The sequence below is a fragment of the Coturnix japonica genome, chromosome 9 (genome assembly GCF_001577835.2).
Source record: "Coturnix japonica isolate 7356 chromosome 9, Coturnix japonica 2.1, whole genome shotgun sequence".
Classification (NCBI taxonomy): Eukaryota; Metazoa; Chordata; class Aves; order Galliformes; family Phasianidae; genus Coturnix; species Coturnix japonica.
Window position 1 is genome coordinate 6563968 of NC_029524.1, and position 26639 is coordinate 6590606.

The 26639-nt window shown below is 48.5% G+C and overlaps 1 protein-coding gene across 2 annotated transcripts; it reads left to right on the forward strand.

The window, feature by feature from the left end:
- The first annotated feature begins 5247 nt into the window (after window positions 1–5247).
- Window positions 5248–25635, forward strand: SGPP2 (sphingosine-1-phosphate phosphatase 2). 2 transcript variants are annotated; one of them, XM_015871351.2, is made up of 5 exons: window positions 5248–6556; window positions 14016–14174; window positions 19172–19351; window positions 20460–20549; window positions 23704–25635. In XM_015871351.2, the coding sequence occupies exons 1-5, from the start codon at window positions 6350–6352 to the stop codon at window positions 24241–24243; spliced, it is 1176 nt and encodes a 391-aa protein (XP_015726837.1). In that variant the 5' UTR covers window positions 5248–6349; the 3' UTR covers window positions 24244–25635. The 2 variants fall into 2 exon arrangements, with proteins under 2 accessions (XP_015726837.1, XP_015726838.1); XM_015871352.1 differs by having other exon boundaries at window positions 6344–6556; window positions 14069–14174.
- Window positions 25636–26639: the final 1004 nt, after the last annotated feature.

Below are 26639 nucleotides of genomic sequence, written 5' to 3' on the forward strand. Positions count from 1 at the left end.
GTTCTACGGTAGCTTGGGAGGGGGGAGAATACCAAATGTTAGGGTTGCATTACAAACAGCCACAGATCAAAACAGAACATGGCATTTTGTCCTGTATACATCATCAGCACATTCACCATGCACTGCCTCTTCTCTAGGAAGGCACCTGAGAGAGAGGCAAGCAGGAGGAGAGGCTGGGACACCTCATAGGAAGGCAGCAGGCTTTTGTGTGTGCCTTACATCAGGGGAACACAGCAGCAGGCTGATTGCCTCAGCTCCACCAGCACAGCAACTCAGGCATGGTGGGTGAATCTCCAGCACTGTGAGGGGCTGAAGGCTGCCAGAAGGGATGCTGCCAGCTTTCAGCTCGCCCCGCCAAGGGTGACTGTAACTCTAGGAGGAGAGGGGTATCTGATTTGTTACTTGGCGTACTTCCGCTGCATGTTCAGTTCTGCTGGCCCACTCCTTTCCATAATATTGGAAAGGAAGATGAGAAGCTTGTTTCTAATGGGTTGATTAGATATTAAATATTGTGGAAGAAAATCAGCCGACGACCGGGATGTCCTTTAGGTGGGGGTGAGAATTCAGGATGTTACATTTGGAGAGAAAGCCCTCCAAACTGGCTGCAATGCAGTTACAGCTGAGTCAGGAGATTCATTTATCCCAGTTTGAAATCTAAATGACTGCAGTTGAAGAGTACATGGTTCCTGTGTTTTACGAGTAAGAGTAATTGCAAATGAATTCAACTGCAATATTTTGTACACAATTGTTTTTCCCACAAATATGTGGACTAGGTTTGTGCTCTCATTAGTGACTGCCAGTTTGGAGAAGTTCCACTGACTTCCCTGCAGCTACCCTGCTTGCACCTTCCTTTCTGAGTGCAGAATCAGGCCCTGTATGCATAATTTTTCCCCTTTTAGACCTGAGGGAACACACCCGGGAGCCAGGCTGGGGTCCCATCTCAGATCAAGTCTTTCATACGCAGATTAGAAAACAAGCTTGGTTTGGCAGTTACTTTAAAAGAGACCTTGGATGATTTTATCAACAGCAGAAGAGGCAATTCATTCTTCGTGCCAGGAACCACCACAGATCTCATCTCTGCAGATGTGATCTATACTGACTTATTCAGAGTGAGAGAAAAATGCCATATTGGGGAGAAGGTTTCTCAGGGCCACTCTGGGTCTCTGGAAGTTCTTTTGCCTTCAAAAACCTCATCCCATAATCTCAGAAATATTTTTACACAATGTATTTAGATCAATATTTTTGTTTTATTTATTTCTGTAGTCTCGATTCATGTCTTCAACTGTCTGAAGCTTCAGATAGGATTTCACAAGCTCATCCAAAGTCTCTATATTAACTCTTCTAGAAGCATGGATTTGGTTCGTGCTATGGGTCAGATTTGCAGATGCTAATGTAGGAAAGCACCTGGGGAGTGCATCTCGCTCAGCTCTTGTACTGCTAGAGACCTTGTAGCCATGATGGTAGGGATGCAGAACATGGCTTCCTCTTCAGCCATTGCCAGAAAAGCCACCAACCCATAGTTAAATGGTGCTTCCATTGGCATTCAAAAGAACGTGTATTGCTCAGTGAGCACAAATAAATAGAGGTATCAGGGTGGGCACAGCTGTCTTCTGTAAAACAATCAGTGGATGTCTGGAGCCTTGTTCTCAGATTATTTTGTGGGCCAGGAATGCAAAGCAATGCTTTACAAGGAGAGTTCTCGGTCTGTCACATGTGGCTGTGGGGATTCAATAGCACTGGAGGCTTACCGCAGCTTAACTGCAATTCTCCCCTGCAAAAACCCAGAACCCTGAAAGCACCTGCCATTTGGTGATATCTCCGTGCATTCCAACAGCAAAATGTTTGCTCTAAAAGTGAGGCATAGGAGAAAATCACTTGTGTGGTGGGCTCTGAGAGGCAGGCTCAGCAGCAGCTCCATTCTCAGGTGCAATGACAGAGCTTCACAGCACTTGAGCCAGGCCAGTCCTGATACAGGTAATAGAAATCCAGCTCTGAAGTGCTATGGATTACCTTCATATCACACCTGGAACCACGGCAGAAGCTGTCAGTCTGACTAATGATTGTTTGTCTCTACTGTACCATAAAAGATGTACATATCTATCCTTCTTGGTGTGCTGCCAGTCAATCAACGTTAAAACGTTGACAGATGGGTGTGGGATTTTTTGCTGCCTTTAAAATAGGATCAATGACATTAAGGTTTGTCATGTAAATAGTAGAAATAAAGCAAAGACCCCAAGAGCTATTTATGGTTTTAGGATGACATCTGTAATGTGGGTGGCAGTAGAATGAAAATCTCACAGCTCTCTGTAGCTGAATGAATTGACTGAGCCTGCATTGCTGGTGGTTTGAGAAGCGGCTGTATCCCTGAGTTCATGCATACGAGCAAAATAAGACCTATGAAATAAAGTGGCATCAGTAGAAGATTCTCAGAGGGGATCAGGCATTGTACACTGTATGATGTATGGCATCATGTTTGAAATGTGAAGATTATCACTGCCTTCTTGAACGCTTTGTGTTGGGGAATTCTCTGCAGGGACTGTCCCAGCACTGACAGCCAAGTGGATGTGCCAGGCAATGCCCAGCTCCACAGCACATGCGCAGAGCTTGGTGAAAAGGCAGAACTGCCGTGTTCCTAACTCATGCTTGGCAGCAGTGACTCACACCACTGATAAGTGTTTAGAAAACATAGTGCTGGAGCAATGGCAGAAGCTCCCTACCCACGAGATGCCACTGAGGAGAAACTATGAAGCTGGTAGCTAGCATTTAAATTCAGCCCCTGCTCTGAACAGGATGGGCAGGGAGCTCGGGTGGTGAAGCAGCAGGCAGTGCATGGGAGCTCTGGCATTGCTCAGTGCCAGGGCAACACAACCCAGTGCTGGCCAGTGCCAGTGAGTATCGATTTCTTCTCCTCCTGGAAAATGATGATTAATATCAGCAGCACGTTCCTTCCAGGTTGTGCTGCTGTGAGAGCCTTGGTTGTGCTCCGTGCATGGGAACAACGAACAGAACCAACCTTTTCTGACAAACAGACAGGGATGTTGTGTGGGGCAGGGCGTGACACAGTGCTCAGTAGCAATTACTCACGAGCTGTCACTGTATCACCATTTCTTCACCTCCCAAATGTGTTTGTTGCGAGTGCTGAAGCTGCTGTTAAGACCATTTTTCTTCCAGAGGGCTAAGAAGGAACTGCAAATAAAATCAGACCGTCCATCAGTAGTCAAGTTTTTAAAACTTCCCAGGGGTTAAGTTAGTTATTTGTACACTGCATTATTCACTTCCATTTTGCCATGATTTCCCCCAAACCGTGGAATGGACAAGGAATGGGATGCTCTACAAATAACCAGAAATGTTGAGAACACCTCCAGGAATTTCACAGTAGAAATGCATGCAATTGAAGTGTCCAAATGATATGGTGCCGAATCATTATTCAAATGACATGCTAATCATTGCTGGAAATTAGCAATACCATCTCAAGCAATGCAAATCATAAGCAATTACATTGCATTATCTGGTTACTTGCATTGCAAACAGAAAAGTTAATTATTCCTACCCAAGACAGAAGTAGAAATTTCAGCACATTTTCTTGCAGTTTTTGGAGATGCCTTCATCTTTCCAAGCTCTCAAATTCACTTTATTTTCATACTTACATGCTCTAAAACTGGTGATGTGACCATGTACATAGTAAAGGTTTCATAAGAAAACTATGTGAGAGTTATGAAAATGAGGGTCTATAATTCCATTTCTCTCTGCCTCAGCTAACAGGAGGTGAGCAGCTTGGCCCTTGAAGGGCTGATATATTTAGCATACACAATGCTGCGTGCTGGAACTTTGCATTTTTAAGACCATCTGTGCCAAGACAAGCGGCTGTGTGTTCAGTGCATTGAAGGCAGCTGATATATCATAGAAACGTGTTCCAATCTTGCTGTGTTGCTCAGTTTAACTAACAGAGAGGATAGCTGCACACAAAGCACTTTCTTATAGTCAGACAGGGCATGCAGAACGGGCAGGCTGGGGACCCACAGCAGCCGTGTGGACTCCTGTTGTGCAGAATCAGGCTGGTTTTGTGTTACCAGCTCTCAAAACAGAGATCAGATATGGGAGAGATGCAGTGAGAGTGGTGCCTGTCCAGGCTTTATGTGGCAGACACACCGTCACTTCTGCTGCTGCAGAGCTGAGCAGGGTGGAACTTTGTGATCTGTGCTTTTTATTGACCGATGTTGCAAAAGTTACTTTTTTTTTCTCAGAAAGTTTATTTAAAATGAGTTTGAATTGAACTTTGATATGCATTAAATGAAAAGAGAAGGAGTGAAGTGCTATGAAAAAGGCGGTCTCTGGTGCCTTGGTACCTAAGGGCACATTATGCAGCCCTTTGCCATCTCTTCACCTTGCTTTGCAGTCAGCAGCTCTTCCGAAGACAGGGAGAAAGCCCCAGGTTGTTCCCTGTGGGGTTGGTGGGTGGTTGGGTCTGACGTACAGTAGGAAGTCTCATACCCAAAACAGTATGTTCAGCAATGTGGCAACTAAATCAAAGAAAATGCGGGAATCTTGCAAGAAGAGTCAGGACTTTTGGTACTAAAGATACACAATTTTTAATAGTTTCTTTTAAAATATAAAGTGTGAAAAAGAAGATGAAAGAAGATGAAGATAAGAACTGGGTTCTGAAGTGTATTGTGAAAATGGCTGAGGAATAAGAAAAGATGGGGGTGAAACTGGTGCTCAGCAGCAACCTGCCCTGCTTGGAAGAGGTGCTGTGCTGTGCACACAGGCTGCGTGTGTTCTCTCCTTCAGACCCATTCCTTCAGCATTCGAGTCAAAACAAGACGTGGCTGGCTGTCAGGATTGCTAACAGACTGGCACCTGGCAGCAGAGCTGCGTTCTTACAGCACCACCACCCGCCCCCGGTCATGGGATTTTGTGCCTGGCTCCTTCTGCTTGCTGCTGGAGGCAAATGACTCTCAGCATGACAGCAATATGTGTTGCTATAAGGAAGGGCTCTCAGTGCAAGGAATGCTGTTCAGTTTCCTATAAAGTTATCCTTTGTTGTCTCATCTTTCCCACCTGTCCTCAGCCCAGAGGAGAATTCCTTCCTGGTGCGGATGGCACTGGGTGCTGAGCAGCTGCACCTGGTGTGCTCAGCCCTGGGTAAAGGTTTTACCAGTCCTTGAAGCTGCATGGTTTGTAAACGGCTTCTTTTGGCCGCTCTCAGCAGGACAGTCCTTTGCAATGGTTCTTCTTCCACTGCTCTTACAGAAAGCTGCGTGTTGGAATGTCAGGGTATCTGTATGGGTCAGACAGTGTGTAGGGCACTTCCTGGAGGTGTTGTTTTTTTTTCTTCCTCTAAAGCAAATCTTTGACAAAGCCTGAGTGTTTTTATCGGCTGTCAGAGATAACACAAGGCAGGTCTCAGGAAAAGGATAGTGGAGCATTGCTTTGTAAGCAGAATGATTCATACACTTGCTTTGAACAAGAGCAAACAGGTTCAACGGGCAGTGCCAGTGATAAAATGAGCTTCCTATAGGTGTTAATCCCAGTTCTGAGGATGGTTCCCCTGCAATAGCCAGCTTCCTGCCCTCAGCTCCCCCCAAACCCCGCATTCCTGTGGCCGACACACCTCCCCCTGCTTCTCTCGTTCCTTGCTACGCTCCTGCCGTCCATTCTGCTGCCGGTTCCCGGTCGCCCGGAAATAAGTGAGTGCCAGGCGGGGCCACCTGGAGCGCCCTGCTGCCTCTCCCCCTCCTGCTGCTGGTTCTCCTGAAAACCGCAGGAATGCGGCTCCGTGGAGACCCTGCTGCAGTGCTGAGTGAGGCTGAGTGTGTCAGCGGGTTCACGTGGCTGAGAGGCAGAGCGGTCATACTGCTGTCATCTTCCTAAGGAAATGCCCCAAAACCCACGAGGAGTTTTGCGTTATGAGAATGTTGTCACCCAAATCCAAACTGAATTGTTTCTTGCATCCCGGAAATCAATCTATCAGGAAATAGAGGAAAAAAACGAGGCCAGAGGCACATGGCTGTCAGCTCCTGCAGGCAGCTTGGGGTCATGAGCAGGCTGTGCCCGGCACCCCGACACCCTCCTGCCCACCGAGGGTCCAAGGCCGTGTGAGGACCTTCAGCAGCCCCCTGAGCGGGCACAGGATGCGTTTCTGCTTTGAAAATCCGCTTCCCTGACCAAAACAGACGGCAAGAAACCCCCAGGGCTCCCTGCACCTCGACAGCGGGGGGCACGGGGGAGCAGCGCACCTGGGGGCGGGTCCTATCGGGGCGGGGCCCGGAGCACCTGCGGGGCGGGGTCTGCCGGGCTCACCTGCCCGTGGCCCCGCGGCGGGGCTGCGCCGTGCGGAGGTTGCGGCATCATGGCCCGCTTGCTGGGCACCCTGCGCGGCTCGCAGCCCGTGGCGCGTTTCCAGCGCTGCTGCGGGCTGTTCCCCGCCGGAGAGGAGGGAGGCGGCGACCACCCCGCCGATGGGGTCCGGCATCGCGTGGTCTGTAACGGAGGCGGAGCGGGAGGGCAGCTCCGTCCGGGAGCGCCCAACGGAGTGCGGGGCGGCCGAGGCCCGCAGGTGAGTGCGGGGAAGGTGGGGGCCGTGACTCAGCAGAGCCGTTGTGCGCGAGGGCTCTGCGGGATGCGGGACGGCGGGGATGGCCCCGCAGAGATAACGATGAGCGGAGGGTCCCGGCCCTTCCTCCTGCTGCTCGGGGCTGCCCGCTCTCCGTAGATGCACTTGTTGTGGTGCCGAGCCGCAGCCGCCCGGCGCCTCGTCCCCGCTGTCCGTACAACCGGGGACGGGCTGCGTCCCCCCGGTCCTGCGGGTCGCGGGTTTTCTGCTCGGTGTCGCCCGCAGCTCGTCCGGCTGCGTGGAGCGCTCCGTGAGCGGGGCGGCTTTGAGGATCGGAAGGACGTGATGATGGTCTGCGAGTCCCTGCACGGTAAACAGCCGCCGCTCCTCCCCTCGCACGTTCCTTTCCGTGCCCGATATCCAGAGCTCGTGTCGTCCTCACCAGCCTCTGGTTTGATGCCTTCTCCATTAGAAGGAAAATGGAGTTACTGCACTCTGCTCATGCTGAACCGCACATGTCACTGCTTGCTTTTGATCGGAGGCATGCTTAATGTCACAGCGTGTACACCAAGATCCTGTCCAACCTAACGCTCCACTGACAGAGCCATTCACATCATCTGGAGCAGCGGTCTTGGGTTTCACATACATAAGGAAGATGCAAAGTATCTCGGCGAGAGGGTGATCGTGTCCTGGATGAGGCTCCACAGGACCAGCACAAGGCAGCAGGAGAGTTAATTCCCACAAAATTAGGGCACCCTCCTTGGAAATGCATGAAGTTTGGGCTCAGCTGCAGCGTCCCTTCCTGAAGCTTTTGCAGTCCCAAAGCTGTGTTCTCAGCACAGATCATTTCTGTGAAGCAGTGTAATTCCAAGTTGCTTTGTCTTTACTGCAGTGAATTGAAGCCTTGAAGGTTTTAAGGCTCTCTGTGTGAGCTCTTGGACAATCAGTAGGTTGCACCTGTAACTAAAAGAACTACTGGGATTTATTACAGAAAATGAGACCGTGACTTGTTACAGTTATCTTGTTTCCAGCTCGTAGCTCTTCTGTGCTCTTGTATTAGTTTGAGAGGTTTAAAAAGAAGAGCTCTGCTTATCTGCATCCTCCTGATGGAGGCTTGGTCCTGAAATTGATGACCTGAATTTAAGGCTGTGAAGAAAAAAAAGCCCTCATTTCTGTAGGCTTGCTTGTATTTACTTGCATTTTCTCCACACTTCCTTTTTGGAGATGCTTTATCTCCTGCGATCTGTCTTTCTACTGTACAAGAGTACAGTTCATGTTTGCTCTGTAGTTATACCTTAACTGTCAGAAGTGCTCCACGCTTGTGTAATGCTTACAAAGTGCCCAACAGCATTTACTGATTATGTGGCTCGTGCCCTGACGCAGAAACTAATGGTAGGGCCCAGGAGGTGATAGTGGCGTCAAAGGAAAAGGTAGGCATGAACTCTATCCATCTCAGAAAGGTAAGTGGGGTGGGCTCGGCAGGTGAGAGATGCCCCATGTTCTGCTGGGAGGGCTGTGAGTGGGGTGTTTCTGGCTGATGTGCTGACTCCATCCTCCTGCAGGATATTGCTGTGTTTGGAAGTGGCTCCTTTAGCAGGTGCTACTGGAGGAACATGAGACTCAGCCTCCTGTACCAATGGGCTCACATTGCTCAGCCATGCTCCTGTTGCTCTGGCCCTTGCTGAGCCCTTCCAAGGCTGGTACTGCTGCACGCACATGTCTGTTTTTTGCTCTGGGGTTCCTATGGAAAGCAGCCATTATGGGATTTTGTAGTTGGTAAGTGAGAGAGTTTCACTGGGCAGTGTGTGCAGCTCTGGGACTGCTGGTGCTGCTCAAGCCTCCTTCTCCAGTGTGATGAGCAGAGTGCCACAGCAAAGCCTGGCACATGCTGCTAGGGACCAGTGTCTGCAGGACTGTCCCAGCTTGCTGTAGAGCTCTATGTGCTGATGGTGATCGCTGCCCTGCCAGCTGTGCAGCGCTGTGGGCAGGGGCACAGGCGTTTGCTGGGGGCTGCAGCATTGTTCTGGTGGCTGGAGCAGTGTCAGTGGTGACGGGCACTCTGTGACTTGGTGCTTCATGGCTCACAGCCTGAGTCATCCCTTTGGAGGCTGCTGGCCCTGGTAACAAGGAGCTGTCGGGGCCTGGGATTAATTCCTGCACTTGGAGATAAGCCACTTGCTGTTGTATAATTCTGCTGAATGTCTTAGCCCATTAGCTCAGCCATCAAATAGAAGAATAAGAGCTTATCTGCCATCGTTTTTCTCCTTTGGATCTCTGGAGTCCAGGAGTAGGTTTAATGGGCAGGGAGCCAGGCAAGATCTTTCCTCCCTGGAAGGTTCCTTTGGACACAAAGTTCTTGTACTTTATCTCATGTATATGCTCTGCAGGAAACACTTGCAAGTCAACTGGGCAGTGGGAAAGGGCTATTGGCTGCCATGGCCCTCCAGGCAAATAAATCATAGGATATCACATCAGTTTTACGTCTTGATTGCCTATAGCTTATTTTTCCAAGGTAAACTATTACTGGTCTATATTAAGCAGTACATGAACATTAGTTTATTATCACTTTATTACTGTATTAGTTGATATTAATGATTAGATTTAAAAAAAAAAAAAAAAGTGGAATCCAATATAGTGCTATGGAGTTGCTTGAGTCTGCTGATGCCAGTACATCTGGAGTGCTGCTAACAGCAGCCCATAGCATAGTTATTCCCTGTGAGCTGAACTTAACATAGGTAGATCTGTCTACTTATGCTAACCAACTTAATTAGGTGCATCATCTCAGTGTTCCCCAGTGACGTTTCTCTGTGCAGATGAAGAATACTGTCACTCTGCTTGTTCGGCTTCCAGAGGTCTTGTGGCCCTGTGCCCTTTGAATTGGGCTTCTGCTGTAGAAATAGCCCTTGTGTGGAAGTGAGCTGCTGGGTGTGTGATGCTGTTGGACAGGAATACACAGCTCAGCTTTGGAGTTGCTTTTCCAAGCTATGGTTTATGTCTGAAGTCCTAAGCTGCAAGCATGCTTTCTACTCAACCTGGAGAGATGCAAATTTCAGCTGGGTTTTGGAGGAGTTTCTCGGCCTCTGTTTTGAAGCTGGGCTCTCTGTCCCAAACTGCCTGCAGTTTACACTCTCTGGTTCTTTGCTCATGTTTATTCTCTCTCTCTGCTGGTGTTGCAGCTGTCTAATCTCTGAAACGACTTCCTCTGCCATTGTCGTCAGGCATAGGCTCTGTGGTGCACCTCACAAAATCGGGGAGTAATTCTGGAGAATTAAAATGCAATTAAGCAAACCTGTTCTCTCACTGTACAACAGGGAGGAAGGGAAGTCATTTCCTTCAGCCCTTCCCTCTCCTGCCTCCCTCACCCTGTCCTTCCATTATACCCAGCTCAGCCAGCCTTCCTGGAACACAAGAGAAGCTGGAGCTGTGGGAAGCTCCCAAAGCATAAAAGCTAGTAGGAATTGGCTCTTCAGCAAATGTGAAGGATCTAATTTATCCAAATGTGGGAGCTGCTGCTGGTGAAAGGAACTTTGAAGGAGCTGGAGGACAAGAACAGATCAAATCTCATCAAGTTGAAAATATGATTGGAAACTGACTTCAGTAGGTGCAGAAAGCTATTGAATGCGTGGATATAGTAAGTACTTAATTACAGAATGGAAAACAGGATTGGCAGTTAGAGCAGATCACAGCAAGACATTGCTCAGACTGCTTAAAACAGCAAAAAATAGAAGTAGTGCAGGGTTGTTCCTTCCATACTGCTGTGCTAGACCTGATCTTTGGGCACCATAACTCAGAAGAGGCATGTTAAGCACTTTGCATGGGAAATGCAAAATACCCTCCACAGGAAGCACTGGGTGATGATGCTGTAGCAGAACACAGCCTGTGTCCTCTCCACACGTTTCTCTGATGTCAGCCTTTAGGGGAAGGATAAGAAAATAGCAATAGGTTTAAATTTCAGTGTGCAAGTGTCAGGCTTGGTGGCAGGGAAATCAAAGTGCTCTGAGATGGCCCGGGGCAAGCAGCAGAGCATCTGGCATGGGTGTTGATGAGCATGCATTGGGCTCTGCCATTGCTGACACCAGGACGATCATCCATCCATGGGAGCCCAGGTTTCTGTCGGCCTGTCCTGCAGCAAGCTGTCCTTCAGCAGGCTGCAGTGTGAGCCTTTGCACGTGGCCTATCCGGCTGGCAGCCATTGTCCTCTGTCTGTGACAGACCTCAGGGTTTCTCTTTTTTCTCCTTAATTAAGAAGGCTTTCTGTTAGGAAGAAGACAGTATTTTTCTTTCATTAATTCTTCCTGTTAATTGCTAAGCAAGTCATCTGTCAGCTCTAGTCTTGCTTTATTCTACCTATATTTAAACAACCTAGCAGATTCCGTTATATCAATTAGTAGGGTTTTTTTTATTAAAGAAAAGAGGCCTAGTTTTGTTACTTACAGAACTATGTACAGAAATATAACATGTAATTAAGTCTGCCTCCCAAAGTATTAATCAGGGCAGAAGGGAAAAGAATCTGAAAATAAGAATACTGAAGTCTTCAACAGTAAACCAAGGTGTGTTCACTACAACCTGGACCTGTCCTAACTCTGTGTGCTGAGCATGTCAGTGTGTGTCGTATTCATCCCATGAAGTCTGAAGGGGGAACACTGGACTGATTGGAGGTGCTGGCACTGCTGCCCAGGGCAGCTGTGGGTGTCCCATCCCTGGAGGTTCTCAAGGCCAGGCTGGATGGGACCCCAGTTGGGGATAGCCAGCACGTGGCACGGCTTGGAACTATGTAGGCTTTGAGGTCTCTTCAAGGTTCTTTTTTGGTGCTTGGAATGAATTAAAAAAAGCTGACGTGCTACTGGAGGTCTGCCTGACTACTTTCAGACTCCCTTTTTGTCTACCTAAGACCCCTGAGAGCACTGTGGCTGCCTGGCTTGCTGCTTGCCCGCTGTTTCTATTTACACAGGGGCTGTCTTGCTTCTGTGTTTGGTGATGGTTCAGGGCAGTATCCCTGACAGCTGTGCCATCAGCACACTGCACTGCAGTTGCGAGTTGGGTGATACCTGTCTGTGCTAACCAGCATAGCACACAAGCCCTTCCTGGTACTAGTGGAGCTGGTTGCTGCTTTGTAGTATTTCTTGTGATTTCTGTTTTTCTCCCCAGCCCTACACAGGAACTGTGAGCTCTTTTCCTGTGTCTTAACTTTGGTGGCTTCCTTACCTTTTGCAGTATAAATTCCTTTAAGTGTTAAGAACTGCAATGCATTAATTAGGGGCTCTGGGAGGGGAATTTCCAGCCTTCTTTCAAGCTGTTCTATTGCAAGTAAAGTAATAGTAGTAAAAAGTAATAAGGTAGCGACCTCAGAAACTTTAATTAATTGCGCACGTCTCCTGAAAGATCCACAGTGATTGAGAGCTGAGAGCAAAGCATTGCAGTTTGCGGGGCACAGCAGCACACAGACTGGGCAGTTGGCTGTGAGAGGTGTTCCTGTGCAGGTTCTTCAGGCAGGCAGTTCATTCAAGGACACTGCACACACCCAAGTGCATCACTTATAATTGGAGCAGTTGATTTTAAAGTAGATAGAGTTGATGAGAAGGGTAGTTTGTGTGAAATTATCCATCTTCTGCGTCTGGGAATGCTGTGGTTCAGTATACTTCCTTTTAAAATTATCTTAAAATTTTGGCTTTCTCTATGGTCGTAATTATTGGCCATGAAAACCTTTCTGCTCTGACTGAAAAGTGATGGCTGCAGGGCTGACTCGCCCACAGGGTTTGGGGTTATGAAGGGCAGTGAGCGACTGCAGTGTGTGAGAGAGTCTCCTACAGATCAGAGATGGAATACATCTGTGAGTGTAGGAAGATGCCAAGTGTTCACACAAGCTAATTGCAGTGGCATTTTCCTGCATGGAGGTTAGACCAGGAGTGGAAAGAGAACAAGTTTCATGATGTACAATCATCTCTGCTTTCTTTGGAAATAAAGGACATCAACAGCAGTGTTAGCTGGCTGCTGGCTTTGGGTCTGGCTCAGCTGGAACCAAACAGGGACCTCTCATGGATTGGTGCCTGAAGGAGCTTGTGGTGGGCTTTCCATGTGTACAGTGCCTTAGAATCATAATGACTGCAGCTACAGACTTCCCTTAGAGCCTGAACAATTGTTTTTTATTCCCCCCCAACCCCCCAAAGAGATGACAATAATGAGAATGCTTTATCCTTCACCCCACGAGGTTTCAGGTACAGAAGAATTACTGTAGGGATATGCCTGATGGTCTTTGATCTAAAGCACATCACTCCTGGTTGGCTGGAGGTGGCTGCTTAATTGAAGTATTAGCACTGCTGGAAGAAAGCTTTCTTTTGGGACACATGAGAATGGCCAAATATGGCTTAATGATCTCAGGCAGAAGCTTCGCAGTTGCTAATTGCACTGGAGGTGTTTTCTAAGTGGTGCTTGGGACTTGGAGGCTGAGTGCTCCATAGCTGAGCCATAGCGTGCAGCTAAATTTACTTAGAGTGGTGCCGGTAACTAATCTGTGACCTCTATTACTAATACATGGGGGAACGCTCCTGTAACCTGAGCACTTCAAGAGCGTTGACTCATCTTTTCTGTTTATTGATGCAAAAATCAATTTGATGATTTTTTTTTTTCCTGAGATAGGTGAATGGATGTAACCTTCTTCCATCTTCCTCTTGTTTTCATGCAGTTTCACCTCCATATGGAAGGCATGCTAAGGGACTGGAACTTCAAATTGCTCTTAAAATTAGTCACAAGTGAACGTCTAGACTCCCTAGGCAATTCTCACACTTTAGCGTGTAGGATGAGATTTTCTTTCTGCTAGATCAGGCTCACGAGCGTGATTGTTTTCATCTGAGAAGAGCTTGAGGAGCTTACATCAAAGCTGAGTCTTACCCAGCACGCTTTGCTGTAATTTCTGTGCTCCCTCTTCACTCCTCGTCTGCTGGATGTTCTTTCAGCTCCTATTTACAGCCAAATCCCATTTTTTTTATTCTACTATGGGAAAGATGGAGAGGGATAAGACTGGCTCTTTTCCTGCCTCCCAAACTACAAGTCCTCTTCATAGTTCTCTTGTTTCCAGAAGTATGCTTGTTTTCTCTCAATAAGTGTTTCTAGTGAAAGCTGTGATGGCTCTTTTTATCTACAAATGTAGAAACTTCCAAATCAAGTCATCGGAGCTCTTCCATTAAATATGGGTGGCTTCCTTGGAGCAAAAGCTGACCTATCTCTGGGAAACCTTTGTCAGCACAACTGCTGTTCTTTAGTAGTTCTGATGGATTTCTGATCTACAGGAACTGTAACTAAGCTATTGCTGTGGTCTTTGGGTATAAACACTGAATGCTTTTCTTGACATCTGCTTTAACAAGTTAATTGAATTAAGGACAGGGAGCTGTGATAGTGAAGTCCCTTGGATGTTTGATACAATTTACTAACTCATTAAAACTCTCTAAAATCCTCTCCTTTTCAGGGCTGTGTACAGAAGTATGTTGTGAAGAACTACTTCTACTATTACTTATTCAGGTTTTCAGCTGCTTTGGGCGAAGAGATCTTCTACATCACCTTCCTCCCATTTATCTACTGGAACATTGATCACTCCGTGTCTAGAAGGATGATAATCGTTTGGTCTGTAAGTATTTTGATCACTTATTTATGCACATACTTCTTAATTCTGTAATAGTAACAAGTGAATATTTAAGAGTGAGAATAACCTTTCAGACAAACCAGCAGCATTATTTATATGGCTCTTGTGGACCAGCACAGACATTTGAGTTTTGCTGCTGATGGCAGAGGTGTGTGTGTGTGTGTATGACACAGGCACTGCAATGACTGGCAGAGGAGGTGTTGGTTTGTGCAGCATCTGTTCATCTCTGCTGTCTTAGACTGGTTTATTTTTTCAGCCCAACAACTCGCTGAGCTCTTTTTGATAGGGTTTGTACAGAACAGCTGGTAAAATGCCTCCTTTCCAAGACACTGTGTTCTGCTATGGATGGGTATTTCTTACACTACCAAATCTTTCTCCCTGGGTACTTTCTGCAAAGGTTGCTCACACAGTTCAGGCTTGTTTGAAATGGGTATAAATCTAAGGAAGGGGACATGTAGGCTGCAGCTGAATGAAGATGCTGCTGCAATTCTTTCAAACATGAAACCAACCAAAAACTCAAAACAAAACAGAAAGAACCTGCTACCACCACCAAAAAAAAACCCCACATACAAAATGCACACGCACAACAGGTTCTCTGAAGACTGAAGCTCAAAAGCATTGATTTTAGTTAATACAGCTTTAGGTTTGCTTCAGCCTTCACAGGTGCAGTTTAGGAGATCCAAAGTATATTTCTGGTCTTGCTCTGACAACCAGCAGATAACCGAGAACTTAATTCTTCTGAGCAGGGATGAATGTTCTGTTGCTTCCATTGCTCGTCCTGGCATTTATCAGGCCTTTACCCAAATAAAATTCTTTCAGAACAGAGAAGGGAGGTAGAAAGCATTTCTGGTGAATGATGGACCCTGAAGGTTTGATTGTTAATCCACTCTGATTTAAGAGATTGGAACTTAATAAATAAACATGAATGTGATGCTTAGCTCTTTTTCTTTACAATAAAGCTTGTCCTTGACTTACTCAATTCTGGTTAATGATATTCTCTTTTGTCCAAGTAGCATGATTAGAAATAATGAATACAATTTGAATTAGGTCATGCATTTAAAATGCATCCAGTCTTGGGCAGAGAGAGCATCTGCTCTCCCGTGCCTGTTATCTTGGTCAGTAATTTTTTATAAAGAGAATATGAAAAATAACTTGTAGCTCAAATGGAGAAGTAGGTGGACACTTTGTAATTAGAGCTGAGTTTTGGCCAGGACTACACCTACTTCATTTGGAAGTGTGCCACAGAAAATAATTGGTAGTCTCTGCTGTCTGCTTTTGCATATTGCTCAGAAAAATGACATCTCAGAGCTGCCTCTGAAGGCTTGCCTTGCCTTTACCAGGCAAGGAGTCTGCCTGGTTACTGGCCAGGGCTAGTCTGGCTTAATTAGAGTATGCAAGAGACCAGTGTTATTTTCCCAGTTCCTGAAGGAGTTGTAGAATCAAATTTTTGTAGTGAAAAGGGGAAAATGAGAAGCTGTTCTATGTATACAGATTTGTGATGATCTGCAGTTTTAGAAGCTCATGCAAGTGTGACATAGCAATAGCAATATGTGTAGGCTCTGCATTAATGTGGTGGCAGGCTCAGCTGGGTAGCGTACCTACTTTTGAGAAGGGGTAAATGTTTGTGGTGTTAATGAAGGGTCTTGGTCTGTCCAAGAGACATTGGTCACATGTGTCACATCAGGACTGGCTGTGCTGCAGGGAAAGTGCCAAGGTGTTCAGTGTGACAAGCTGGTACTTTTCATCGTACCTGGGAGCTTTAATGACAGAATGGGAATTGCAGACTGTTTTGGGGAGTCTTCCCTTAAATATCAAAGTATTAATGCTGTTTCCAAGGCCTTCACGACATCTTATCTGCAATAGCTTCTGCAGAGCCAGTCATCTGTGGTGGAGAAGGATAAATTCCAGCTGGAGCAGGGCCAGGGATGGCTGGGGAGCAGGCTGTTTCTGAGTAAAGACTGAGAGCTGAGATAAGCCTCAACTAAATGAAGTCAGAGAGACGCTGATGCTGGTGGGAATGGTGGGAAGGAAGGAGGTTGTTAATATAAAAATGCAGGAGCAGAAACAGGTGTGTGGAAGATAGCCATGAATAAGCCCAAAGTTTGAAGCGCAAGGCTCGAGGTCATAGCTATAGAAGGGCAGAAAGGAAAGATTATGGAAAGAGTATTTTAGCAGCAGTAGGGGACCAGCCTTGGAGCTCTGGCTATGTTCCCCAGTCCTGTGTCCTCCAAACCAGCTGCTCATTTCTTCGGCTTAACTGGGCAGTTCTGCAAAATGTGGGCTGTGGTTTCCTCCAGATGTTTCGGGAGCTTAAACCATAAGTGATGCTTACGGTGCTCTTCTCCTTGGGATGTGCACATGGCCTGTATGGGCAGAGGAGGGAGATGGGTGCCTGATGCCCTGTGATGAGGTGCTGGGTGGGCAGCCAGGTGTCAGCACATCCCATCCTCAACCCTTTTACCTACTTACCTGGCTTTGATGCCTGGGATTCTTTCTGCTTCAACAGAAGCGAAAAACAACTTGAAATAAACATCAGCTCTCAGATGTGCTTTAAGTTTTCCACCGATCTCAGCTTAAAAGCCGGAGACTTTGCCTTTTTGTATTTTCCACACTGTGTGTAAATGTGTGGTGTACCCACACCTCTTTCAAGTCTATAAAGCTGTGATTTGTGCAACATAAATAACAGCCGGCTGGTGTGGACTTTGTTGGGGCGGGTTTGGCAGCATGATGTGATAAGCAGTGCTGGGGTGTGGGGTGGGCCAGGCATGGGGGCCCTGGGCCTGGCTTCTCACTGGCTGCAATGGTCTGCTCACTGGCAGAGCAATGGTCGTCCTGGGGTACTGTGGCTCTGGTGCGGGGGCTCGCTGAGCTTTGAACTCAGGGCAACCTACTGTGATAACGCGTATGGGCAGGTCCTGAAATCTTGTCTGCTTTGGAAAGTTGCATTGCAGCAAACTTTGCTTTTATTGGTTCTTCTGCCCTAACAAAGGTTAGTAGTTGTGCTTTTAGCAGCACCTCTCCAAGATGAGCTCCTGACAGCTGATCACATAACGCACCTGCCAAGCAGGTGGCCCCTTGGAAGTGCTGTGTGATGCTGTGCAGAAAGCTGTGGGGCTGCTGCATCCCCATCTGTCCCTGTGTCCTGCCTGTCCTGGTGTTCTGTGCTGCTTGCCCTCTGTACCTCAAGGGGGTACCCAGCTTGACAGCAGTGAGTAGCAGCCCAGGAGGTATGGGGCAGCAGGATGAAGCTCTGTCCTCATCCCAGGGCTTGACCCAACTCATCTGCACTGCAGTGCCTTGTGGAGAGCACTGAGCTCCTTGAGGGGCACTGCAGCATGGCCTTTGCTTTAGGCACAGGATGTGGAAATGAGAGGCTGTGAGTGGTGCCAGCCGGGGGCTTGGCTTAGTTCCTCTGTGCTGAGTCAAGGTGACTGCTCCCTCAACCGCCTGGAGGAGAGCTGGCACTTCCAGGATGCAGGCTCTACTTCTCCTTGGCCAATCTCCCACAAATGCCAGCTTATTATTAGCACATCCCTACTTTTTTTCCTCCCCCTGGTGCTCCTGATGTTCTCTGCCACTCCCATTGGCATATCAAGATTGTTATTAAAACCAAAAGCAAACTCATTGTTAAGCTGTAAGTTTCCATCCTCGGAAGGTGATATACTGCTGCAGAGCCGGGTTGTGGAGTTGCTATTTCTGAGGTGCAGCAGTGGGATCAGAGTCAGGCTGGTGCAGCACAAGCCTCAGGGAAGAAGGCAGTGATGCTCTCTGACCCCACGTCTTCTCTAGAATTTCATCTGTACCTTTTAATAGATCAGGAGCACGGCTGGGAAAGCTGCACAATCACAGGTTTAAAACAAATCTGTTCAAACTTGCTGTGGTTATACACAAAATAGATCAAAATAATGCTAAGATCAGAACCAGCTTGGCTGCCCCCTGCCACCATGGCAGGAGCCTCCCTGCTGGGTGTGTGATGGCTGGGCCTGACCATGGGGGGGTTGTGCAGAGCTGCCACAACAAGGAGGAAGGCTGTAGCTAAGTGCCTTTCTAGTGCTTCTTGCATCTCAGCTGAATTCCCGTGTGTTCCCTTATAGCTATCTGAAGTTAATTACATCCTACACAGCCCGTTGTGTTTTTGACTGTTGCTTTAGCAATGGAAAAGTCTTCAGGTTCAAACAAACTTCCCCACACAAAGACAGGTATTTATTAATGTGCTAATTAAAGTTACTTAAACTGAAGAGACCTGCAGATGGCTTTCCCCCAGAAGCTCAGGAAGTCCTGTGGGTCTGTGTGGCCAGGTAGAACAGCTGGCATGGGAGGTGTGTGCAGAGCAGCACAGGGCTGTGGTGTGGCACACTGGGCAGGCAGAAACCTTGCTGAGGTGGGGGAGAAGAGAACAGGACAGTACAGCATGAAGTGGCTTACCTCAAGGTTTCTGCTGCCTACAAGACAACAAACCACGTCTGAATGCCATCTGTCTCTAGGTCTGGAAATGCATAGCAGTGCTGGTGGTCAGCTGTCTGGGGCTGGGGTGATTCCTACTCATTATGAATATGTTCTGGGGCCATTGGAAGGTTTTTGATGTCGTGTGAATAAATAATTCAAGTCAAGTGTTGTAGTGGTAGCTTAGATCTGTATTTATTGTGTCTCCATGCTCATCTCTCCCTCTTCCCAGTGCTCGAATGCTTGAGATTTGTAACGTTTGTTACAGGAGCAACTCATCTGTTAAGGTGAAAAAAGCTGCTGCAAGTTTTTCACAAACCTGTGTTTAGTCCCAGTTCTGATCGAGTTACTGTGCTGTGCAGTAAAACCATGGCTGTCTCTGCTGACCAGGATAATGGAAAATCCTTTAATAATTCAGGGGACAAACTCTGCTCTTGGATGGTGGATTTAGCAGCAGAAAACCTTGGAGCTGTGGTTCTGGGGTGGCGGGGTGGGAATTTGCTTTGCTAGCTGACAGCCTGTGGCATTTCTCTCCCCAGATTGTGATGTACATAGGGCAGGTCTCCAAGGACATCCTCAAGTGGCCGCGGCCCCTCTCGCCACCTGTTGTGAAGCTGGAGATGAGGACGGATGCAGAGTACGGGATGCCTTCCACCCACGCCATGGCAGCTACTGCCATCTCCTTCTCCTTTTTCATCACAACCATGAACCAGTACAAGGTAGGGGCTAAAAAAAGTTCTTTTTTTTTACTAAAGCATCTGCTTCTAGCAAGCTGCAGAAGACCCAGCAAATCCGAAGCTGTTGCCTCTTCCAGAGGAGCTCTCTGTATTCATTTCCACTGATGTATGCTTTTCCCTGTTGTTATCCATAGCCAGCTGATAACGGGGACAAGAATTTTGTTGGACATTTCTCTGCTTTAGCACAAACCCCAGCTCAGTGCTGCTTGGTGGCTGTCACTTTCTAGGTGGTTCTGAGGGAACTGTGTGTCACTTCCTTTTGTCTGATGCAGAAGCACCCTGGGCAATCCCCTGGCTATCACTTGTGTTAAGCTAAATGCCATGCAGCACAGCTCAAGAGCCTGTTCATTGCAGGAGCAGCATCAGTTTTGCTGCATTGCTGCTGTAGGCTGCTTGGGGAGATCCCACAATAATTATTTTCCCCAAACCTTCAGCCTTCTGCCTGCCTAAAAAGGTTTGTTTCCTGGAAACCTATTGCTCCATGGTGATTTTGATTCTGTTCTATAAATCCTAGCAAGCATTTCCTGTGTTCAGCAGTAACAGCATCCTGGCTGCAGTGTATTTAAGTGTGTTTCTCAACCTTTTCAAGTGAATTTCAAAGATAAACCCATCCAGTAAGTTCAGGGGACTCTTGGCCTGGTTGGGGTCTTCTCTGTGATACCCTGCACTATCCCACAAGCTGTGCACCAGGTCCAAAAGTCTTGGTCAGCAGCACTTTCTCCTCCTCCTCAGCTGATCAGCTGGGGGTGGGACTTGCTGCTCTTCCCAGGCTGTGTTCTACACGTTGGAGGCTTACATGGGACAGTAAAGCTGCTGTAAAGTAATTACGTGGTTTAATTGGCTTCTATTAAGAAGGAAGGAATCTACCAGTACTTCACAGTGCTGCCCTCATCATCACTTACTGGGCTGGCCAAGCTCCATGGGGTGGTATAGCTGATACCATTGATGGATGGCTGAGCCTCACCTGCTGGAAGGAGCAGGTGAGGAGCCCCTGGCTGCTCTAACTGCTGTGTGGTGGCTGCAGCTCCTGCTGCTGCACAACATCCACATGCACAATGGTGTAACACATGCATTTGTTCTCCTTTTGCAGTACCCGTTTGAGCTCGGCCTGATGGCAGCGTTCGTGTTCTCCACGCTGGTGTGTCTCAGCAGGCTGTACACGGGGATGCACACGGTGCTGGTGAGGCTGTGCTCCACATCCCATCCTTCCTTAGCATGGGCCTGGCCGTGCCTTCCTGTGTGACTGCAGGGATATGCGTGCCATGCCCATGGAGAGGCTGTGCATTCCACAGGGCAACCCTTGGGCTACCGCTATTGGAATCTGAAGGGAATTATGGATACAGCTGGGGAACCCAGCACCACGAGTGGGTTTGAGAGCTGGGCGAGGTTGGTGTGGGATGTGAGTTGTCACTCTATGTTTTGAAATGTTAATTGTGAGGAATGCACTTGGGCAACTGACGCAGCTCCAATCAAGGCTGTTGTGCAAGGCATCAGGAAACGACTGGGAGCCATGGGGGCGGTGGGCAGGGTACCCTGGGGGGCACACAGCTCCTTGGGTTAGGCTTCAAAATGACTTTATGGTCAGCTGCCAGGGTCAGGCTGGGATGGAATTGAGCCTACAGGACTGAGAGGTGCAGAAACACCGCGGTGCTGCTGGGTGGCTGCAGCTTGTTGGTGTCAGCGCTGCTCTGAGAGCTGACCGCAGGGTAACTGATGCTACTTGCAGTTAATGGAGAACATCACTGCTCTGTCATGTGAGGCTGTCGGAGTGCGACCCCGTTCTGCCGTGTGAATACAGCCAGCAGCTCCCACCAGCTGGAGATGTGAGTCTTGGTGGGCGCGTGTGAAGAAATAGTGCATTTTTTTGGTGCCCAATAATGGAGCTGTAATAAGGGGAATTGATGACTGTAAGAAAGAGGGCCCTTGTGCGATGGAGGTTGTGTATAAAATATCGCTTGACCTTCCTGGCAGGCCTGGTGGATCAAAACAATATCTTAAATCTCATCTGGAGACATCCTTTCTTCACCAGTGACCTTAAGTCAATCAGTAAAAATTCCTGGCATATTTCCCTTGCTGTTCCATTATAATGAAAGACGCCTCTAAATTTAGATGGATTTTTAGGGTAAAAAAGAAAAAGTCTTTTGTGCCTTTGACCCCATTAAAAAGGGCTTTAAAATAAGTAAATAAAAAAAAGCTCCCTCACATCACTAGGAGAAAAGCTGCTCCTGAGGCCACATGTCCCTCCTGGGGTCTCCTGCACACTGTGGGGACCTGGCAGGTTGCATGAGTGCAGCCCCTCTGTGCATCAACATCTCCATGTGAGTGCAGGCGTGGGACCCTCCAGGCTGGCAGTGAGGGACATTGCCTTTAGGCAGCAAAGCCAAACAGTGGCCTTCCAGCTCAGTTCTACAGGCACGAGGTCCATCCTGTGTGCAGCCTGAGTGGAGTGGGGTTGTGCTCTGTGTGGCAGCACCCAGTGGGAAGGGGAAGGCCCCAAGCATCACCACCTCGGGCAGGATTTACACCTGCCCTAATGTGAGAATTCCTTTGTAATTGCAGGTCACTATTAGAGGAGAGGCTGAGCTGCTTGCACAGCCGGGTGGACAGGGGCTGCATTTCCTGCCAGCATCCTGCCACAGGGTGAAGTTGGGGTCTCCTTAAAGGAGTTGGAAGGGAGTCTCCAAGAGAAGTGCTAAACCTGTGTCCTGGGGAATGACTTTCTGGTTGCACCGCCCTATCTGTAAAGGATTTTTGGCTGTGTCCTGATATATTTGTAGATCACGCATGTGGACTGCTGCACTAATACATGTGTACAGTGAGGGGACAGCATAGCATGATTTGGAGAACTGTACTCAGGTCCCTGAGTAGGGGCTGTCTGTGCAGGCTGTGCTCCGGTGCCTGTTTTCTTGCTTAAAGCCAAGCGTGCTGTGGAGCTGTTGCCTGGGAGTTGTAAACAGCTGAAGTTCAGCTGTGCTCAAGTAATGCATTTACCAGAAAGCCATTAAATATTTGTTGTGAACAAGTCCCCTCATTCTGGCGTAACTAGAAATGAAGTTCTTATAAATAATTCATGTTAGGCTGTGACCAAGCATAGAAGTAGTCAACTGCCATGACTTGCTGAAAAAGATACAATCTTGAGAGCAGGCTGTTGCTGTATGTGATTAACTACAGCATTTGCAGTGAATTTCATGGTTGCATTACAAATTCTGCTGCATCTTGAGCTGTATCTGGGGCAGCACGCTGACGCTTCTTACACTGCTTTCATACAGCAAGCCACTGTTACAGGGAAGCTTTTGTCTGCGTCCTCAGCACTGTTCTTAACAACAGTCAGTTTCTCAAAACCTCTGATTTGCCTCTGTTAATAAATCAGGTTTTAACCATGGGTTTGCCTCGGGCGCCTAAATGCAGCTTGATTTCAGAGGCTACAGCTTTCACCCTGCCCTACTCCTGCCTGGAGGTGCCCTGTGCTTTGTGTTCCTGGTGGTAAAGGAAGGCACCTCTCCACTCAAAATGGGCGAGTGATGATCCAGTGGATGTTGTTACTTGTAGGATTATGGAATGGGTTTGTGCAAAGGCAGGTTTGCTTAATGTCATCCTTGCGATGAAGCTGTGTGTCTGTCTGTTCTGTTGAAGTCATGTATGGACAGTGACCGTAAAGTGTGAGAGGAGGGGAGGGGATGGATCTTCTGGTTGTGCTCAACATCATCACTGACCAGGATGAAGGGATAGAATGCACCCTCAGTACATTTGCTGATGAGACAAAGCTGGGAGGAGTGGCTGACACAGCAGAAGGCAGGGCTGTCATTCAGTTGAGCCGGGAGGAGAGGAACGTGGGGAGGTTCAACAAGGGCAAGTATTGCAGAATCCTACACCTGGGGAGGAATAATGGCATGCATTGGTACTGGGTAGGGGCTCACCTGCTGGAAAGGAGCTCTGAAGAAGAGTACGTGGGTGTCCTGGTGAACAACAGGTTGACTATGAGCCAGCAGTGTGCATTAGTGACCAAGAAGGCCAATGGTGTGCATTACAGAGAGCATGGCCAGCATGGCAAGGGAGGTGATCTGCTCTGCCCTGGTGAGGCCACACTGGAGAACTGCACCCAGTTCTTGGCTCTTTAGTTTAAGAAGACAGGGATCTCCTAGAGAGAGTCCAGCAGGGGGCTGCAAAATGATTGGGGCGTGGGGCATCTCCTATACATGGAAGGGCTGAGAGCCTCAGGACTGTTCAGCCTGGGGTTGAGAAGCCACTGGGCACTGATAGCAGAGGATGCAGATGCCTTACAGCCAGCTGAGAAGTGCTGCTTTACAAAGCATTTCACCTCTGTCTCCTTGCAGGATGTGATCGGTGGGGCACTGATCTCAGCAGTGCTGCTGGTGCTCCTGTACCCTGTGTGGGACAGCATCGACCACGTGCTGCTGACCAGCCCCTTCTGCCCACTGCTGTCCATCGCTGTGCCCCTCCTGCTGTGCTACAACTACCCCAAGCTGGACTACTACAGCCCCACCCGTGGGGACACCACCACCATCCTCGGGGCTGGAGCTGGAGCAACTGTGGGCTTTTGGTTGAACAACCAGTACGTGGCACCTGCCTATGTGGGCAGCAACATGGGATTTCCTCTCATCACCGGTACCACGGTGATACTCATGCTGGCCAGGTTCTTTGTAGGGCTCCTCATTATCCTAATGACACGACAGCTGATGAAGAATGTGGTCCTGCGTGTGCTGTGCTACTGCTATACATTCCCCATTGCTGACCTGAATGCCCGGAGGAGGCTGGAAGTAGAAGTGCCGTATAAATTTGTGACGTACTCATCAGTGGGCTTCACTGCTACCGTCATTGTGCCACTGCTGCATGAGCTGTTGGGGCTGATTTGAGCCTGGCTCCTTGGCAAGTAGCTCACGGTGCTGCCATTTCAGAGAGAAGCTGTTCAAGGCTTGGACTTGATCATAGAGGGTTTGTTGCCTTTCTGCACTGGTAAAACACCCAGTTCTGAAAACTGGGGAGGACTCTCTGTACCCCAATAACTTTGAGTTAGATATCATCGATCCCATTGATACTGCATCCCATAAAGTAGTGACCCGTGGCTGAGCATGGTGAGCACAGCATGAAGCCACATCCCTGCAAGTGAGCAGTGCTATGAGCACACACACACACACACAAAACAAAATCCAACCCCACGGAGTGATTTCTAACTAATCTCTCTCTAATCCTAACCCAAAAGATCCTTTCCCTGTACATTGGAGCAAAGTGGTGGCAGTGATGAAGCTCATGGTGGTGCTTCTGGAGCCCGGCTCTGTGTCCGTGCAGGGACTGGGTGCAGACAGCCCCTGCAGTGCCCTGGGGTGAAGGGCAACGCTGAGCTGCCACATCACTGTTGATCTTTTGCACATCTTGGGGTACTGTACAGAGTTGTAGAATAGCATTAGCAGTGTCCATAGACATGCCATCGCTCTGCTGCTCAGGCTGTGTATTTAAAATAGTGCGTACTTGCCTTAGGACCAACGAGCTGTATAAGAAATACAGTGGTGAGTGTGGTCTGCTGGGCTGGGAGAACATAGTGCTGCGCCACAGAGCTCGGGATGGCCCTGTGTGCCTTCCCTGCCTGCGCAGTGTGAGCTTTAGCTGTGCACCTTCGTGCTCAGGGCTGCAAGGTTGACTTGGATGTAAGGGAGGTGCTTTGCCATCCGTTGGCTGCCTGTACACACACAGCTGAGCCCCAACACCAAGCTGGGAGCTCTGACTGACCAGCTGGGGCACTTGAAAGAGCTGCGTGATCTCAGACACAGTCAGTGAGCTGCAGAAGGAACGCGGGCAGAAACGTTACCCATTTGTAGGTTTGCCTGGGCTGCGGTTAAACTGTTTTAAATTAAAGCGTGTGGACACATCTGTCTTCACATGTGCACGCAAAGAACTTGGATGGATTTCCTCCCACACTGCTGTGGTGGGCGTGGGGTTTCGGCCACCAAAGCTGCTGTGTCTCCACTGCAGCCCCCTCCTGGTGCTGCCGGTCACAGGCGGGGGGGCACAGCATCACTGCAGGTGATGAGATCATGAGAGGCACAGCCTGAGTGGGGGGCACCTGTGTGTAACACTCCTGTTCTGAATTGCAGCTTCTTGGTGTTACGGGAACTCGTGTGAGTTGTACAGAGATTTATAAAGTATGTGCACAGATGTTTTTATCTTTTATAGTATTCACCTGTATGGGATTCATGCGATGCGTGCAAACTGTACTTGGTTCAAATTTTAAATATAATTATTTTGCAAGAGTTGGTTTGCTTCTGTGTTCATGTTATGTGCTCTGTCACTACCTGCAAGAGGCTGCTGGGCCAGGAGAGGCTCCCAGATGGGAGGGAGGAACAGGAAATGTTTGCAGTTGTGGCTCTAGGCCTGCTTGTGCCTGTGCTGAGCAAACCTCTGCACTTCTGCTTCGTGAAAGGCCAAATCCTGAAGCAGCAGTGAGAGACTGCGGCCCCAGCACTGCCTCACAGGGCATAAATTCACAGGAGAATTGGGACACCCAAAGAGAGAGAAAATCATGCGTGGAGAAATACGTTTAGTGCATGCACACATGCCTGCAGTCTGCTGAAATGCAGATCTGCCGTATTGCCGTCCTAATCCCCATGCATGACACACCAATAAACAGGGCTTTCTAATGCCTTCCATCTGTGTTTCAGGCCGCTTCCCACACTGAGTAGCCCGGTGTGGCTGGGCAGGTCTTGCTGTGCAGGCAGATGGGCCCTGGGGGCACGGCAGTGTGGTTGCAGGATTCTCCCCCCACTAACGCTGCTCTGGAGGAACAGTGGTGTTTCCAGGTGGGTGATGACAGCATGTTGCTCGCAAGGCTGCTCCTGGACCAGAGGCCACCTGGCTTCCCAGAGGCAATGAGCCACAAAGAATCAGCCTGCTGTTACTGCCATGCAACACTGCAGTGGTTGTACCAATGCAAATGAGGAACAGCCAGCTTCACGGGTGAGTGGATGATGAGCTGGGTGCACTAGGCTGAGCCCTATGCTCACAGCATGCTGCCTGGGTGCACTTAGGGCCACTGCCCAGTCCCAGCTGTGCTGCTGGGGCTCAGCCACCCACTGGAGGGCTGTGCAGTGAGCGCTGCCCCAGGCAGACACACACTGACCTTAGCACGACCACAGCTTTGATATTTTCAGCTCTTCATGCAGGAGACCACAGGCATATGCTCTTCAAGGCATTTCTCCAATTTACTTTGGAGCTTCAAAACCCCCTCTGCTTACATCAACCATGGAAAAACGTAATT

Excerpts from the sequence above, each read along its gene's own strand:
- SGPP2 (XM_015871351.2), top strand. The coding sequence starts at position 6,350 with ATGGCCCGCTTGCTGGGCACCCTGCGCGGCTCGCAGCCCGTGGCGCGT. Across the intron at positions 14,175-19,171 it reads GGATGATAATCGTTTGGTCT|ATTGTGATGTACATAGGGCA; the intron begins GTAAGTATTTTG and ends TTCTCTCCCCAG. Across the intron at positions 19,352-20,459 it reads CAACCATGAACCAGTACAAG|TACCCGTTTGAGCTCGGCCT; the intron begins GTAGGGGCTAAA and ends CTCCTTTTGCAG.